This window comes from Sceloporus occidentalis, unplaced genomic scaffold (assembly GCF_023333645.1).
Source record: "Sceloporus occidentalis isolate IW3139 unplaced genomic scaffold, rSceOcc1.0.p SCAF_1, whole genome shotgun sequence".
Classification (NCBI taxonomy): domain Eukaryota; kingdom Metazoa; phylum Chordata; class Lepidosauria; order Squamata; family Phrynosomatidae; genus Sceloporus; species Sceloporus occidentalis.
In genome coordinates, this window is record NW_028316981.1 from 279487712 (window position 1) to 279506853 (window position 19142).

General features: G+C 40.8%; 1 protein-coding gene across 1 annotated transcript in view; it reads right to left on the reverse strand.

Moving 5' to 3' along the window:
- Nucleotides 1–10373, reverse strand: part of ARSB (arylsulfatase B) — a 122736-nt gene extending 112363 nt beyond the window's left edge. The window contains exon 1 of the mRNA XM_089484697.1: nucleotides 10083–10373. Coding sequence (XP_089340823.1) covers nucleotides 10083–10373 — 291 coding nt within the window. The remainder of the gene's footprint in view (nucleotides 1–10082) is intronic.
- Between the last annotated feature and the right edge of the window lie 8769 nt (nucleotides 10374–19142).

Sequence of the window (19142 nt, forward strand, 5' to 3'; positions counted from 1 at the left end):
GAAAGATAGTAATTACAACACAGCTTTGGTTATGTTGTTCTCAGAAGACAAAAAAATTGATAAAGAATGTCAAAAAAAGCAAAATAGTTTTCTGAACAAAATAGCTTTCTAAGAAATCAGATTTGCAAACAAGGCTATACCTAAAAGAAATAAATAAAGAATGGGTAGATGATTTAATGTTTTGGTTTTTTCATCTTGTAATGAATATAACAAGTGAAATAACTGCACAAAGAACACAATCTACATATACGAAAAGTGATAAGAATGCTACTGTAGACATGGTGGTGGGAAATGGCTTTGTTGTTAGGTTTGACACAGGGACGTAGCCAGGATTTTAGGAAGGGGGTTCCAGACTAAGTGCCACCATTATAATGGGGCTTAGGCACGGCGGCACAGCAGCACACACCATTCATTTTTCTAATGCAAGGGGGGGTCCAGACCCCAAGAACCACCCCCTTGGCTACGTCCCGGCTTGACAGTGGGGCAGCAACACACATTTTGCAACATACCTACAAAACAATGCAGAAAAGGCTACGTGTACATTGAGCAACAAACAGCTGTGGTATTAGCTAAAAATGCATGAAGTTTGAAACAGTTTGAAAATTTGATCAAGACCAATGAGAACATACACATTTACAGTAAGACTTTGGGATCTGCTGTGTTTTGGTTCCAGGACCCACCGTGGATACCAAATCTATGGATGTTCAAGTCCCAGTAAACACAACAGCATAGTGAAATAGTGTCGCTTATATAAAAAAGGCAAAAACGATGTTTGCTTTAGGAATTTATAATTATATTTTGAATATTTTCAGACTGTGGATGGTTGAATCGGTGGATAAAAAATCAGGAGACACAGATGGCTGATTGTATATGTAAATAATTATTGCAATAATAATTGTTGGAAAATGCAACTAACAAAACTAAGAAAAAGATTGAACCTGGGTACCAGAAGAATACAGCAACACTTCAGGTTGATCTAACTGAATTATTGAAAAGAGGTGTTTATTAAAAAGCCTAAAAGGTTTTGGCTTCTGTCTCCCTCAGTGACATCCTCTAAACAACTACACACACACACACACACACACACACACACACACTCATCCACCCTCCTGCATACATTTCAGAGGCATGTAATTCTTGTGTTCTCCATGCTAGACTGGATACCATGGAACAGCAGTCACAAGCATGTGATGCTGCCTAACATTTTTGTTGTTTCCTATTCTAACTGTTTTTTTCCCATTACTGGATCTGCTTCCTCCATCTGCTGTGCAGTTGCAAAAGAACCAGATGAGCCTTGCAAATGAATCTTGACATATATGGTAAGAAATCATGAACACTGAAGGACACAGAAGTAGTAACAGCCTTGATCCAAAGATACTTGCAAATGTGTTGGCTTATAGCTTAATGCCCAAAAGGAGCCTCACAAACATTTACGTACTTGAACAAAATATAACTTATTAATTTAAAGCAGCAATATTGCATCAATTATTTTATACTAAAAAAAATCCATAAAAACCTAGGCTTTAACAAAACAAGTGACTTTTCTAACACTAGAATCTGACAGTCAGCATGGCTTTGATTCTTAGACATACCCCAAACAGCAATCTGGGGAGGGGGGGATGCTACCTCTCTGCTCCTCACAATGTTTCCTAGGGAAAGGGTAGGGCAAAACAGATTAAATAGCCTGTTCTTGATAGTTAATAGCAGTCTCTCCTCTGCAACAGGATCTCCCAAGCTACAGACCAGTACAGTAGTGGGCATATATGAAATTACGAGGGTACAGGGAGTGGATGTATGTGTACAGAGGAAAGAAAGAAGAGTTGGAGCATATCTTGGAAAAAAACCTTTTGAACTACAACTCCCAGAATCCACCAGGGGACTGCCACTGCGGAACTTGGGCATTGTAGCCCCAAAAGTAACATTTCCAAATTCTGACCATATCGCTTCTCTACTTCCCAGAACTGTCTTCATCAGTGACTGTCTTAATCAATGAGGGATTCTGGGAGATTTTCCATGCTCTGCCCTTCCTCAGATTGATACTTTCCTAATAAACTAAAGGTAAAGATAAAGATAAAGTTAGTCCCTTGACATGAATGCCTAGTCATAACCAACCATAGGGGTTGGTGCTCATCTCCGTTTCTAGGCTGAGGAGCTAGCGTTGTACAAGGACTGCTCTGGTGATCATGTGGCCAACATAACTGCACCGAACACTGTTAACCTTCCCACTGAGAAGTGGTATCTAGTTATCTACTTGTATTTATATGCTTTTGAACTGTTAGGGTGGCAGAAGCTGGGACTAATGACAGGAAATCACCGCATCATGCAGCACTCGGGTCCTGAACTGCCAACCTTCCGATCTTCTGATCATCAGAACTGGCATCTTAACCACTAAGCCACCTAATAAACTACCTGGCACTTAATTAGCCATTTACTTTCTGGGCTGAATTCTGTTTTATTTTGGTTTCAGTTCTAAAGTCTGCCTTGTTGGAGTAAGTGGCTGTTTTGTGTACACTTAACAAAAGGTTTTTTAAAGTAACAAAACTTCTAGAAATTGTAATTATATATATATATATATATATATATATATATATATATATATGGGAAATTAGTTTTAGTGCCAGAGTTTTTGCTCAGTTGGATTTTAGTGGTGCTTTACACAATGCTTGGACATGGTGGGAAATGTGATAGGAAAAATGTCTCCACGTCATTAACTCCTTCCTTGTCTCCCTCTGTGAAGAACTGAAGAGTGTAGCTGACATGGACATGGAGATGTTTTCCATTCTACAAGATATGGCTGCACAATTTAATGAGCTGAAACCACTTATGTCATCTATGCAGCCTTTGGTTGCTTCTGAGGTGTCACCTGGTGTGATTGGCAGCACCGCACCTCCTAATGATACCACTGCATTATTGTATGTATTCAAAGATATGACTGTGTTTGTCTGTACAGTCGGCCCTTCTTATACACGGATTTTTTTGTACATGGATTTAAGCATACACGGTTTGAAAAAGTTCCAAAAAAGTATAAATTTACCTTGATGTTCCATTTTTTATTAGGGACACCATTTTGCTATGTCATTATATTTAATGGGACTTGAGCATACACGGATTTTGTTATACACGGGGGATCTTGGAACCAAACCCCAGCGTATAACAAGGATCCACTGTAGAATGTTGTAGCATCTTTGAGACTAACTGAAATAAAAGAAGTTGGTCAACTTCTTTCTATGAGTTAGTCTCAAAGATGCTACAAGATCTCTATACATTATTGTATGCATCTGAGATCCCTTTTGAATGCAAACAAACAAGCAAAAATATTAAAAAAATAAAAAAATAAGCTACTTGGCAAGCAAGCAGAGTACAGAAGCCTACATCTAATTGCTGCTCTCCACAATAGAAGACCTGTTAATGGGACTTACAGAAATGCTGATTTGCAATTGGACAGAGGTCAGAATCCTAATTAAACACCTCACTCTAGCTGTATGTTCTTGTCTTCCAAACAACAAAATTAATACAGCCAACAACACTATGGCTTAGAGTAGACAGATCTAGATTTACTTCCACTGATCCTCATCCAAATGGTAAGCATCACCATCCATCTCAATCAGGGTTATACTCTCAGTTTACAGTCCAGTGATGGTTGCAGACTTGGACACATAGATGATTAGTCATTTTATTGGTTACATTTATATCCCACCTTTCCTTCAGTTAGCTGAAAGCACCAAATTGATGGGCTCTCCTCCTCTTTTCTTTCTTTTTTTTCCTCACAACACCCATGCAGGTAGATCTGACTGGGAGGGAAGAAGGACGGGTGACAGACCCCAATCATCCAATGCAGTTTATGGCTCAGTTGGAACTTGGCAGGGGAGGCAGCAGATGCAACTCAGCATTCTAGCTTGTAAACCACACTGACTCTTTATATGGCAATTTACAGGAACAGATGATAAAGCATTATCATGGTGTGTAAATATGTGAAAACAAGGAGTGTCCTATAAGCATAAAAATGAGACTTTGGGATTTGCTATAGTCAGCTACAGCCTGTTGGATTTTTCCTTAGTTGGAATGTAAGTAGTTGGAAACTTGACATTCTTTTGGAATTATCTCAAAATCCAAATTTAGCTTCAATGACAATTCTAAAGAGCTATACAAAATTCCCCAGTATCTATATGTTGTTTGTTGTTAACTACCCTCAAGTCAATCATGTCTCATGGCCACCCTGTGGATGAGACATCTCCAAGACACCCTTTCTTCTACTGCTCTGCTTTAAGTCTTGTTGATATATGCCCATGTCCTCCCTAATTGAGTCTAGCCATCTGGTGGGTCTTCTTCTCTTTCTGTTGCACTCAACCTTTTCCAGCATTATTGTCTTCTCATGATGTGGCCGAAGTATGACAGCCTCAGTTTGATCATTTTGGCTTGTAGGGATATTTCATGCTTCATCTGTTCAAGGACCCATTTGTTTGTGTTTCTGGCTGTCCATAGTATCTTCAGCACTCTTCTCCAGCACCAAATTTATATACAATATAATTTAACTTAAATATCTTAGTTTCTATGTCTCAGTGGATTCATATGGGCTATAAACCTTTGTGATTAAAGGACACATTTGCCTCACCCCACCCCAGAAGATCTTGGACGACTACATACCTCACTGCATCCCCCCCGCCAAAAAGAAAAAAAATCATTTTAATTTTACCCAAATGCCTTCAAATGCCTGAGAGGAGGGTGAAGCAAAATTTCTCCCCATGTTCCCTAGAGTGTGTTTGGAGGCAATTGGGGGGCCCAGAGGAGACAAAAGCAATCATGGGACAACACGCTGCCCACACTTTGCACACCACTGATTTATAATTTTGACATTTTTCTCCCTTTGATATTTTCCAAACAACTTTGAGATTCCCCCCAAAAGATGTCATATCTGACCATATTGCTCCTCTACCATAAGGATACACACAGATGGGTTAGGAATGCAAGGAAGTGCAGGGCACCCGATGATTCAATAACTGGGGAGGGGGCACTTCACCCTGATATGGCAGGATGAGGTGCTCCTTCAAAACAAATTGGACTGTTAGTGAGAAAGAGTATGCTGATCCTCTTTTTATCTTCTCCTTTGTTCTTGCTTGGAATTTTAGTATGTATTGTTAAGCCAACATGAGGATTTTTCTACAGAAGGAAGGACAGAGATTTTCTGCCTCATGGACCAAAATATCTTAGATTGCATTGAGCCCTATGCAGCTTGACATGATAGGCAGGTGCTTATTTGGTGTCCTGTGTCAGGCCACAACATGTCTTGCATCACTGCTGTTTAGAACATGAGTTTTTAGCTTACTGAGCAATGCCTGGGTTGTGAGGGATATCTATTGACTTCAGTTTCCACTGCAAAAGGAGATATATGTTGAGTCTCCCTTATCCAGAATTATGAAATCTGAAATATTCCAAAATCCAAAATTATCCACATGGGTAGTTGAGATAGTGGCAGCTTTGTTTTTCTGATGGTGTGATGCATGCAAACTTTGTTTCATGTACAAAACGATTTTAATATAGTGCATATAAAATTACCTTCAAGCTAGGTATATAAGGTATATATAAAACATAAATGAATTCCATGTTTAGACATGGGTTTCCATCTACAAAGTATCTTATTATGTATATGCAAAACTCCAAAACACTTCTGCTCCCAAGCATTTCAGATAAGGGAGATTCAACCTATACATTGCCTTTGATGAACATGTTTGAGTGTTGTGGCATCTTAAAGAGATCTAATCAGTTTGTTGCAATATCAGCTTTTGTAAGAAATACCACTAGTTGCAAGCTTCCTTTTGCTTTCTCCCCATGCAACACATCCCAAACCTCATGCTTCCTAGTTAAAAGGTACACGTCAACCTTAGAAAATTATCTCAGAATCAAATATAGCAATAGGCATCCACAAATGGAAAGCTATTTAAATCAGAGGAACTGCCTGGAAGGACTTTTAATTTTAATTAGTTATTACTGTCCCTTTAACTCTAGTGTTAGTTTCCCCACTTCACCACATTCATAGTGCTGATATACAATTTGAAAAGACTAACTTATTATTTCCCAGGGTGAGAGGAATGTCAATAGGGCTGCCAGGTTTGGGCCCTGGTGATTTCCCCCCCAGGGCTCAGAGATTAATTCATTCCCTCAAGTTCCCTTAGATTTATTGTGGGGGGGGGGGGACACAGTCACGACCGCATACAACCAGCACCCTCCCTCCCAGCAACTTCCCTGACCCATGAGAAGTTTGAGAGCTTCAATGAGAGCTCCGTCTGGGCATCAACAGAGGATATATGAGCCTGCTGGTGCTCTTGGACCTCTCAGCAGCCTTTGATACCATTGACCACAGTATCCTTCTGGAATGCCTGGGAGAACTGGGTATTGGGGACACTGCTTTGCAGTGGTTCCGGTCATACATCTCTGGCAGATTCCAGATGGTGTCGCTTGGGGACAGTTATTAGGCCAAGAGAGAGCTTAGGTCAGGCGTCCCTCAAGGCACGATTCTGTCCCCAATGTTGTTCAACATTTACATGAAGCTGCTGGGTGAGATTATCCAGAGGCATGGGGCAGGGTGTTATCAGTATGCTGATGACACCCAAATATATTTCTCTATGTCTCAGATTGATGCAATGACTAAGGATGGTGTCTGTCTTCTGAATGCCTGTCTTAATGCGGTAATAGACTGGATAAGGGAAAACAAACTCAAATTGAATCCAGGTAAGATGGTGGTACTTGTAATAGGGACCCCTAATGTGGGATTGGAGTTATGCCAACCAGTCCTGCATGGGGTCACACTTTCCCTGAAGGACTCTGTCCGCACCTTGGGGGTGTTCCTGGACTCGTCACTTCAAGTGAAGGCTCAGGTGGATGTGTCAGTCAGCACTTACTATCAGCTTCGGCTGAGACACCAACTGTGCCGCTTCCTAGAGCAGGGAGACCTTGAAACAGTAGTACGTGGGTTGTACATGTAGTACGTGCTCTCAACTTGACTTCTGCAATACGCTCTACATGGGGCTACCCTCGTGCCAAGTTCGTAAACTTCAATTGGTACAAAATATGGCAGCCAGGCTGGTTATTGGCACATCGAGAACTGTCCATATTGCACTGGTTCTAAAATCTCTCTACTGGCTTCCTATGAGTTTCCAGGCAAGGTAGCAAGGTGTTGGTTCTAACCTTTAAACCCTACATGGCTTGGGTCCTGACTTCTTGCGCGAGCACACACAAACACACACAAGAATTCTCCTCACTTTGACCCCAGTCTTGCTGTCTCTTGCTGGGAAGGGCAGACCATCCAAAAAATCTTTAGTATGTAAAGTCGAAGGCTTTCATGGCTGGCATCCATAGTTTTTTGTGGGTTTTTTCGGGCTATGTGGCCATGTTCTAGCAGAGTTTCTTTCTGATGTTTCACCAGCATCTGTGGCTGGCATCTTCAGAGAAAGGCATATTCTCTGAAGATGCCAGCCACAAATGCTGGCGAAACGTCAGAAAGAAACTCTGCTAGAACATGGTCACATAGCCCAAAAAACTCACAAAAAACTAATCTTTAGTATGTTCTTAACACATAATTTTGTAATCATTACATTTTCTTTGAAATTCACCCATTTTTAACAGATGCCATTTTAACTTTTTTATTTTATTTATTTTTTATCCTACCGTTCTCCTGGTACAGGATCCAAGAAATAATTATACTGAGGAGAAAGGGAAGGAAAACCCACAGGTCATATAGTCCCATTCAGAAGAAAAACAAGATATACAATAAATATATCAACACATAGAAAAAACAGTTGGGTCTTGGGCCAACAGGATCTTGATAATTTGTGCTGGCTTCCCTACTCCTCCTCCATTAGTCCTGGCCCTGAACATTATTAAAAGAACACGTTACTAAAGGTCTTGCCAACAGGCACAAATAAGCCAAACTCATTGTTTCCAATTGCAAGTGATTTTCTGTGGTGGACTGGTGTCACTGCTGAGTGATAATTGATTCAGAAGTTCCAGATGCTTGAATGGAGATAATGATTCTTTATCACACTATATGTGATAATGGACATCTTATGACAAAATACTTACAGTATCAGCGACAGTTTGTAAGTGGCTGGGGCTAGTAATTTCATTGGCCTGCTAGTAATGTTTTCCTCTAAACCTATGGTTCCCAAACTTTGATCCTCTAGGTGTTTTGGACTTCAGCTCCCAGAATTCCTAACTGTTGGCCAAGCTGGGGCTTCTGGGAAGTGAAGACTCAAATAGCTGGAGGACCAAAATTTGGGAATCGCTGCTCTAAATACAAAACTCTACAGCTCTGTAGTCAACATATATATACTGTATGTATGTGTGTGTATATATATATATATATATATATATATATATATTGCTCTATCACTCACTCTCTCACACACCCAAACACACACAAGAATTTTTCATAACACTTCATGCATCTGATGGAGTGGCCTGTAGTCCACAAAAGCTCAAACACGCACACACACAACCTATCAGTCTGTCAAGTGTCACAGAGCTCCTTGGTTGTATACACAATCCTAGCATCCTTCTGAAACAGTTTTAAAAGCCACTAGAGGTCTCTCCAAACCAGAACATGATTAATCCAATTGCACCCTTCATCTATCTAAATATTCTATGATTTCTTACAAATGTTTACAACATGAAGTTTCCATTTAAATAACTTAGCTGAAGTTTACAGGGCATATGAACTTGGAAGCAGATGCCATATTCCTAAATGTAGAGGACAAATAACTGTCAAATTTATAACAAGAATGGGCAGAGAAGTTCATTTAGTTAGAAACACTATCTCCAGAAATATCCCAAATCTACACACACACACCACACAAATAATTCTCATGATTTGCACGTGATTTCAGTGCAATAAAAAAAACATCCTGCATGAAACAGCCTAAGGATTTGGGCTGGGGCTCAGAAGCTGCACTCACTGTAGTCCAGTTCCTCATCAAACTAACCTTTGCTGCTTTGAAAACATGAGAATATGACCCTGCTCAAGCATGGAAACCCCCTGGGTGACTTTGGGCAAGTCACACTCTCTCAGTCTCAGAGGTTGGCAATGGCAAACCCCTTTTGAAGAAACCTGTGAGGAAAATTGTGTGATAGGCCTTGATGTGGTTGTTATAGGCCTTCAAGTCGTTTTCTGACTCATGGCGTCCCTATCACGTTTCTCCAGAGGGAGTCACTGCCATCCTCTGAGGCTGAGAGAGTGTGACTTGCTCAAGGTCAGGCTGAGCCAGGATTGAAACCCTGGTCTCCAGAACCAGAACCCAACACTCAAACCCCTACACCACACTGGTTCTTATGCCTTAGGGACCATAAGTCAGAAAACAACTTCGAGGCCCAGAACAACAACAAACCTCAGAAAGGACGTGTGATCTTGAAAGCTGAAAAAAGTGGCACCAGAAATGGGTTTTGGGGGGGCAACGTTTCCATACCAGGGTAGCTCTTGCAGGAGGCCTCCAAGTCCCATCCTCTCTCAGCCATGCCAGCTGGGGTCCAAAGACATCTAGGATTATTCATCTCTATCCTATCCTGCTGTTGTTCAGTGTGCAAAGGGATCTTACCGCCCCTTTGAGACTCCCTGAAAGAGGGAAGGTGGTGTCAGGAGCTTTCCTACTGGACTGAAGCCTCCTTCCTCAGAGACGTGCCTGACTTTTATTCTTTTAAGATCAAATCGGTTTTAATATCGTAGTAACTTAATTCTATCTTCATGTATCACTTTTGTATGTTTGTAGCTGTACTGTTGAGAAAGGGCCGGATACATATAATAATAATAACTGTTGTTGTTGTTGTTGCTGCTGTGTGCTCTCAAGTCATTTCTGACTTAGGGCAACCCTAAGGCGATTTTATCTCAGGTTTTTCTTGGCAAGATTACTTCAGAGGAGGTTTGCTGTGGCCTTTCCCTGAGGCTGAGAGAGCGTGACTTTCCCAAAGTGGGTTTCCATGGCTGAGTGGGGAATGGAACATCTGGGCCCCAGAATTCCATAGCCATGACCCAAGACACTTAAAGCGGTGCCAAACCGGGTTATTCCCCCGGTGTGACTCAAGCTCGGGGGTCTCACCTGGTACCTGCCGCTGAGGAGCTGGCTGCGGGAGGGGGTGCAGAGGGGCTGGGTGTAGTAGCCCTCCAGCCTGACCCCTTGGGCCCCCAAGGCGTCCAGGTTCGGGGTTCGAATCTCAGAGCCGTGCCAGCCCACGTCGTGCCAGCCCAGGTCGTCGGCCAGGACGAAGACCAAGTTGGGAGGCAGAGCAGAGGAGGAGGAGGGCAGCAGCAACAGCAGCAGCAGCAGCAGCATCCCCAGAAGGCTGAGGAGCAGCCCTGGCAAGAGCCCCAGCCCCTGGCACTTGGGCATGGCGGGCTGCCAGCTGTAGCAAGCAGGAACTGGGAGGAAGGAAGAGAGGACCAAAAGGCCAGCCCGCCTCCAGCTCCGCCTCAGAGGGCAAGCAAGCAAAGCAGCCACTAGGCCCCTCCTTTCTCTGGCTCCAGCCCCACAACAAGGGAAGGCCAGGCTGGGATGGCTGGGTTGCTCTCCGCACTACAACTCCCACAGGAGCCCCCTCCCCCCCCCCCTTGGTTGCTGGCCTCTAGGACTTTTGGCTCCTTTTCCCACTAGTTAGTATTATGAAATCCCAAAAAAGCCCCCAGCAGTCGTAGCCCTGTTGGCCCCCCTGCCAGGCCAGGAACAGCCATAGCATGGTGCCCTTCTGGGCATTTCTTCCACTCTTCCCCATGTCTTCTTCCCAATTTCCTCGTTGTCGAGACTGAATTTGTGTGTTTCTACTGTGGTCAAAAAACAAATAAAAGCCTGCCAAGCGGTGGACAAGCTAAAACACCAACATGACAAGATTAAAAACATCTCTAAAATAAAACTAGAGCCTGTGGCTTCCCAATTCCATGCTGGATTCCAAGGAAACATCTTCTTTGAATTGCAAATGGACATTGCATTTCCTTGACTTTGAAAATCTCCCAGTGACCCCATGGCCAAAAAAAAAAAAGGTGGGGGGGAGAGGAGACTAAGTCTAGAAACAACAAAATGCAGGCCTATGACTTACATCTTCCATTTCTTTCTCTGGTTTTTCTGATGAAGAAGCCAGTGTGACTTCCAAAGCTTGTGACATGTCCTTGTGCCTTTGGGTTGGCCCCACAAAGGCATCACTCTTTGGATCAGGGGTAGGCAACCTTTTTGAGCCAGGGGCCGGGTTGCTGTCCCTCAGACAACTGGGGGGCCGAAGCCAAAAAATAAATAATTAAATAATTTTTTTTTAAAAAATAAACATATAAATAAACCAGGACAAATGTAGGGCAAAATTTTCAAATGGGAGACACTTTTTTTAAAAAAATGGAGGACACGCAAAAATTTTTGCTGATTTTTAAAAAAATGTTAATATAAATGCATGTTTCTGAGGCTTCTATAGACAATTGCCCCCCAAAGGCCCCGGCGGCAATCGGCGGCAGGACCAGGCTGGGGCCGGTCCCAAGGCCTCGCCGGGCCGCATCCGGCCCGCGGGCCGCAGGTTGCCTACCCCTGCTTTGGATGCTATTAGGCAGTATTATTTTAGGGATGTTTTTCATCTTGTAACGTCAGTGTTTTTGACGGTGCGCCACTCGGCGGGCTTTATTTTTATTTCTTTATTTTTTACCCCAGAAGAAATACCACAAATTCAATCTAGACAATGAGGAAATGATAAAGAGTTAAAAGAAATCCCCATATGTAGGATCAAACATTGACCAGAATGGGGAAAGAGACCGCAAGGGCCATCCAGTCCAGCCCCATTCTGTCATGCAGGAACTCACAATCAGAGCATCCCCTACAGATGGCCATCTAGCCTCTGCTTAAAGACCTCCAAAGAAGGAGACTCCACTACACTCTGAGGGAGTGTGTTCCACTGTCAGACAGTCCTTACTGTCAGGAACTTCCTCCTAATGTTGAGGTGGAATCTCTTTTCCTGCAGCTTGCATCCATTTTTCTGGTTCCTGTTCTCTGGAGCAGCAGCAAACAAGCTTGCTCCCTCCTTAATATGATATCCCTTCAAATATTTAAACAATATTTTGCTGGAGGAACTAGAGATTCCCAGAGAAGGTTTTCTACCAGTTAAAAAAAAAATACTGTAGTTTTGTTATTTGCAGTTTTCTCACTTTCATAGGGGTCCTGTTTTCCTAACCCCAGCGAATGCGGAGAGCCCAATGTACAGCAAAACTCCACTTTCTTAATTGCTCACAGAGAGGCAGTGATGTATGCATGAGCCTTCAGGATGCAGGTTTGTTGTTTAACTGCCCCGACTCATGGCGACCCTGAACCTCACTTGCACCTCTGGCATTTCTCTCTCTCCTCCCCACCAACCCCAAAGGAAAAAATAATTGCAGTGGCATCAACCTTGAGGGTTTGAAGGAGCAACTGTTGGTGGGTTTTTTTATCTACCTGTTCTCTGACTCTAAGAGGCATATATTCAAAGCCATAGCTGTGTGAGTGTGAGAAATCAGTCTAGAATAGGGTCACATTTGTTTCCTCCATGTGATGAATATAGCAGGCAATAATGCCAGGACATTATTAATTTTCCACAGAAAACTAATGGGTCATAGCATCCCAGCAAGCATCACCCATGATGCCCAGCCAGCATCCACCCTTTCACCATACCCCATTGAATGATGACATCTTGGAGCTGCCTTTTAAAATAACTATAATTTTGTTGGTTATCCCAGATGTAGTGTCACTTTATATAATTTAAGTAATTCTAATGCAGTTTAACGGCAGTTTCAAATTGAACACTGGTTATTGTCTATTGCCACTACATTGTTGTTAGCTGCTTTTAAGTCGCTCTCGACTCATGGCAACCCTGTGAATGAGATGTCTCCAAGCCCTTCTATCCTCTACCTCCCTGCTCAGGTTCTGTAGGCTCAGGCCTGTGACCTCCCAGATCAAGTCTATCCATCTGTCTTCCTATCTTTCTGCTTCCCTCCACCTTCTCCAGCATCATTGTCTTTTCTAATGAGTTGTGTCTTTCTGTGGCCAAAGTATGACAGCCTCAACTAGCTTCCAGGGAGAGTTCTGGCTTGATCTGTTCTAGAACCTGTTTGTTTAGCTATCTGTGGTATCCTCAGCACTCTTCTCCACATCTCAAATTAAATTAATTTTCTTCCTATGTGCTTTCTTCACTGTCCAGTACTTGGTAATAGGGAATACAATGGCTTGCATGAGTCTAACTTTAGTGTTCAGCTGTATATCTTTATACTTTTGTCTGGTTCTTTCATAGCTGCCCTTCCCATCCTTTATCTTCTTCCAATTTCTTGACTGCAATCTCCGTTCTGATCAGTGTTTGATCCAAGGTATGGAAAATCTTTAACTATTTCAATGTCCTCATAATCTAGGTTGAATTTATGTAAATTTTCTAACATTAGGCTTGCCTTTGCACTTTCTTTTTTGATTTTATTTAGCTGTTCCAAGTCTGTGATGTGTTCTGGTAGTGGTATGGTGTCTGCATATTTTAGGTAGTTGCCACTACATAACACACACAGAGAGACCAAAATAGGAGGGGAGACATCAGAGAGCATTTGCAGAGAGCCTTGTCAATCATGGAGCCAGTTGCAGAGTAATCGGTCTCATCATTGAACCATTTAATCTGCCAACTTCAGATCAAAACAATTATAATTTGATTCCTCAAAGGCTAATTTTTAGCAAAAGACAAATTAGTCTTATAAAAGGTGCACATTTCATATAAAGCATCAAACAAATGGTGAGACATTCAGAAGGTATGCGACAGCACTTTTGAAAATCTGGCAGTTTCTTTCATTAGAGATAAAAGAGCAACAACTAAGATTAAAAAGTGCCGAGACAGGAGTAAGATTAATGGATGTAGATGAATTAAACTTGAATGAACCAATTAACAATACTATTCATACTAATTCAGAAATACAACCCTTTGTGTCTAGTGATGTTTACTTTTATGTATGTGTGGGAAGGACTGCAGCATTATATGTATGTATGTATGTATGTATGTATGTATATGTATATAAAACAACTGGAGCTAACTGGTTAAAAAAGTAGAAGTTTTCAGAAAATCATGAAAAACATAAAATTACAGAAGATGAGATCCAGTAAACAAGATTTATAGTGTGGATAAGACAACATTATGCAAACAAAGATGACTATAGAATGTAAGGAACATACAGGAATGATCTACATTCAAAGTAGATGTCCAATATATGGAAAATATGTTTCTTGTGTAATGGATACTATCATTTTGTATCAGCTTCTACTATAAATGGTATACACAGACTAAGAAGAAAAATATAAATTAATGTGAAACAGAAGAAGATGTGGCAACAACATGTAGATAATCTTCATGATTAGGAGCTAAAATTAGTGGGAGCATTAGAATGTATGGAAGGGGGAGAACTCCCATTTGAACTCACATTTACAGTCTCAGCCAAGGAGCAAAGTCAGAAATGAATGTATGCATTTTGGTGTTGCAGGTTTGAAAATGGACTATTCTAAAGGGTAGTCCTTGTTTACCATTTGCCTAGATCAAGCTTAATTATTTCTTTTAACCCTTGCATTGCAGTTGTATTTTTAGGGACTTGAGTGAACACAAAAAATATACACACTAATTAGTGTAACAAGAAGGTGAAATGTGGAAGGGATGGGACAAAAAAATTGCAAAAGTCCATTATATAGCACAACAATTGGGCATCTGACATGTGCTTTTGTAACAAGGTTTGTGTCAAAACAGGAGAACTAGTACATTATACAGACTATACTTGCATCAATGTGAACTGCAATATAAAATATGAATATGGGACTAAGAAGCTGATATGATTTTAAACAATATTTGAGAAACTTTAAAAAACACAGTAACTTTCAACGCATGCTACTAATTTTCAATGCTAAGCCAGCACAAAACACTGGCAAATATACTACCAATAATCCTTTAGTAGATGTATATTGATTGGTAAATGCATATAAATATAGGCACCACAATACTGTACAGATTTATTTCAAAGTCTTACTGGGTTCATAAACACAACACATTATTCACATAGCGTCACCATCACCATCAGTATAGAAGCTCATATAAAATAACAATAAAGATAATTATCTGGTAAGAATGGAAACTCTAAAGCAGAAGTCAGATGCATAATGCTTTAGTCTAGATGTTGTGCTGGGACATAGTATTATGAATGAGGCTACAATCAAGGCCAGATAGAGGCCCTGCTAGAAACAATGAAAGTAAATTGTCAGCTGATAACACACAGCTGAGAAGCCCAAGGTTACCCAAGGAATAGTTAAAAACAAGACTTGCTGTTTCAGCTTTTTTAACCTTTCTGGGTGAAGCAAGAAAGCAGTACTCTCAAGACATGTTACACCAAGCTGAGGAAATATCGTGCTTATGGACTGTTTATAAAACTAGATTAGAAATGTGAGTTTCCCAGAACCAAGGCTAATATTCTTTCCAGTTTGTTTCATGCTGGCTCAGCTAATTTTTATCTAAATTATCTGAATCACAAAGATCCATTATCAGAACTTCATTATCTTAGGATAACTAATGTAAAAGTGGGACACATAGGAACAAGGGGGAAAAGAAAGTGAAGGTATGGGAGAAGTGTGCGGGGTATGATGAAGAATTGGAGCGAAGTAAGGAAAGAATGCCTGTGTGGGCAGAATGGTGAAAAGAGAACACACACACACACACACACACACACACATATATATGCAAGAGAGATTTCTAATAAACATACCCATGCTTGAAATAATGCATATGTGTGCAAGAGAAAGCATCCATGGGCTTGCATGTAGGATAGGGAGACAGAAAGGGAAGACAGAGATGGGAGTATACATGTGAATGAATGGATATGTATAAAAGATGTCTTTGTGTATACATGCAAGAGAGAAGGAAAAATATGGGAAGGGCAGATGGAGAGCGAGGACAAAAGAAAAACAAAAACAAATCTGTTTCCACTCACTTATCTTCTCACTCCAAATTCTCCCTATGCTACCATTAACCATAGGGCCCTCAGGTTTACTTTTCGTTGAAGTTTTCATTGACCAGATGACCATTTTAGCTCCTGAACTGATATGTTATCAGTTTTGAAGATTGAATTGCTAGCTTGGTTGTCTTTGCATGCGTAACTGGTTGGTGGTGTAAAACAGTGTATTTGACCATGGAAGTTTCACATGGCAACTCCATCTTCAATTCTGCCACTTTTGTGCTACCATGACTGGTTCATAACTACATATATATATATATATATATAATTCTATTTTCATATTGTGATTCACTGTGCCAACTGAAAGTTTATGTTTCACAGCAGGGAATTGCTTTTTTAAATTTTTTAGTGTATATATATTAATATTTTCTTTTGTTTTATCCTTTTTTAGAGTTTGATCATGTTTTTATGTTTGGGGGGGAGATTGGGGATCTTGGAATTTTAATGCATCTCTTTTTAACTGTATGTTTTTTACTGTTGTAATCTGCTTGGGATTCACTGAGATTAAGCGGAATATAAATTGTTGTTGTTGTTGTTAAAATTCTGAATTCTTTTTGGCACCTCAACTGTGTCTTGATATATTAAAAGAATATGACAGTAGTAGCCACTTGCCTGAGACTCAAGAGCTGTGACACTATTTCTTTGTCTGAGTAGCCTCCATACAGTCAGTTGACTGATTTCAACTTTATCTTGACTTTGCTATCTCAGCCTCCAGATAAACTCCAACAAATCTCAGATAATTCTAGTACTGTGCATTCATACAGGAGTGGACTTAAATACCTATTAATTCACTTTGGAATTAGAGTGACATCATATGAACACTTTTTATAGCATTAAGCACAAGAACTCTCAAATGCTGAGTAAGTCAATGCACGCATAATGTACTATCATCTGGGCTTCATGGCATCTACCACAGTGGTAACTCACTATGCTAGGCTTCATTTCTGTACTCTAGTACATTGAGTCATAATATACTTTTACCTAAAAATCAACTCATGCTACAAAAAGTCCAACTACCTAAATCCAGTTTTTGAAGGATGTTGTATTTGTGGGCAACACATCATCACATCATAGTAGCCTTCCCATTTTGGATGCCATGTCCTGCTATCATGATAACATCTTAGACTGGAAGTTTATTTTCACATAAATGGTTCAGATTCCAACAGATAACAATTTATATCAACAAACAAGGTGAAACACTTACCTCCCCCTTAGTACTATTGTACCATTACATTCCTTAACATTGTGTTCTGATTGCCATCCACCTGCTGAGATACAACAACACTCTCATGGACTCCCTCAGAAGAGACCAACAGATCACTCAGTGGTTTCTATCTCCAAGGAAGTTCAGTCACATTAGGTTTAGTGGGAAGTTCCTCACACAGATATCTTCAGTTTGCAGGATAACATGAAGTGAGAGATACAGTGCAACAGAAGGGTGTAGGGTGCAAATCATTAGGGGATGTGTTCATTTACAACTCGAACTGTCCTCTCGTTTATATGTTTTAACTTTTCCTTCTAATATACTAAAATGTTGGTGGGAACTCAACACAATGAAGAAAATGAAATAGGACACACACTATGGTGGTCATGATAGCCATTGCCAACTACACTGCTTCTGTTGTCAGGAAGGATCTGATTGTTCAACAAATGCCAGAACTCCTGATGCAAGAGAAAAACGAAATGTATCATCCAGACTTGTTGACTTTCCAACTAAAAGCCTAGCAACTCAAGCTGCCATTTCAAAAGGCACAGATATTGACACAGTGCTTTTAGCATCTCTTAAGCTCATTTTAAGAAAATCTTAAGTGGAAAGTGGAAACATTTCAGAGATATGTTTCTGAGGATGGCTTCTCTGCTTCAGCTAACTCAATCCTTGCAGTCTTAAACTTTCTGTTAGATTTGAAATAGCAAGGTTTTCCTTCCACTTTAAAAGCATACCTGGTGGCTATTTCTTCCTTTCATTTCAAGGGTTTTGCTACTAAGCCCCCTTTTATTGACCCTGTCCCCGAAAGCCCTTTTGGGCAAGATGTTCTTACATGGTTTACCCATTTATATGTTCCAATTAGTCCATGTCAGCTCTCATGATTGTTACCTGTGGTTCTTTCAAAGTTTATGAAGAAAACTTTTGAACCATTTGCTTCTTTTGATTTCAGGCTATCAACCCTCAAGGTCACTTTCCTTGTTGTTACATTGGCACACCAAACAAGTTTGCTTTATGCTGTTTGTTCAGATCCTTTATATCAATTTCCTACAAAGACAAGATGTTTCTGAAGCCAGGTCTCTGCTTCCATTTATTATACAGTTTCCATGTACAGGAAGTAGTTCTCCCAAAATCCTGTCCAGAACACACAAATCCACCGGGAGTGACTTTTCAATTTGTATGGCTTTGGCTCAGTAGGTGGTCCACACAGCTTTGTTTGCAACCGCTAATCTTTTCCTTTTCTATGTTGGTCCTAAAAAGAGCACTCTTGTCTCCTCACACTGTTTTCTAAGTGGATTCTACAAACAATCTGGTTGGGTTATCAGCTGGCTGGGATGCCAAAACCTTTCAGAGTCTGGATATATTCTGTTATTGCTTCTCAGCCTTTTGGCTAAGATCAAGTGTAGTTATTGCTGTTGCTATCCTTGCAGCCTTTCTGAGAACATTCCAGCTCTGGATTGCTGCATAGCAGCCACTTGATCCCAACTGTTAGCATTCATTTCATTTTATCATTTAGACTTGAGGAGCTGGCAGGATGCTTCTTTTAGAAGGGATGTCCTATCTTCTGTTGTGACATGGCTGGTAAGTTAGCTCACTTATCACCAGTTGTGTGATTCACAGAGACCATGGTGTATAACATGTTGCTTACTTGTAATGGGTTCTCTGACTGATCATGCAACCCATCCTTGCATGGTTGACATCCTGGCTGGCTGTTATCAGCAGCATTGAATTGAGGGGATTGAATTGGGACTAGTTAGTTCCGTGTATGGAGGGAGAACAAGTGAATTTGCCACAAACATATTAATCGGTTCTAGACAGTTGGATAGTGAGGCTGTGCATAGCTGTAGAACCACAAGTTCAAGCATGATCATTCAAAGATCCACAGTTACAAGTAATCCACTTATTGTATTTCTGCCTTAATTTCTTATTAAGAGC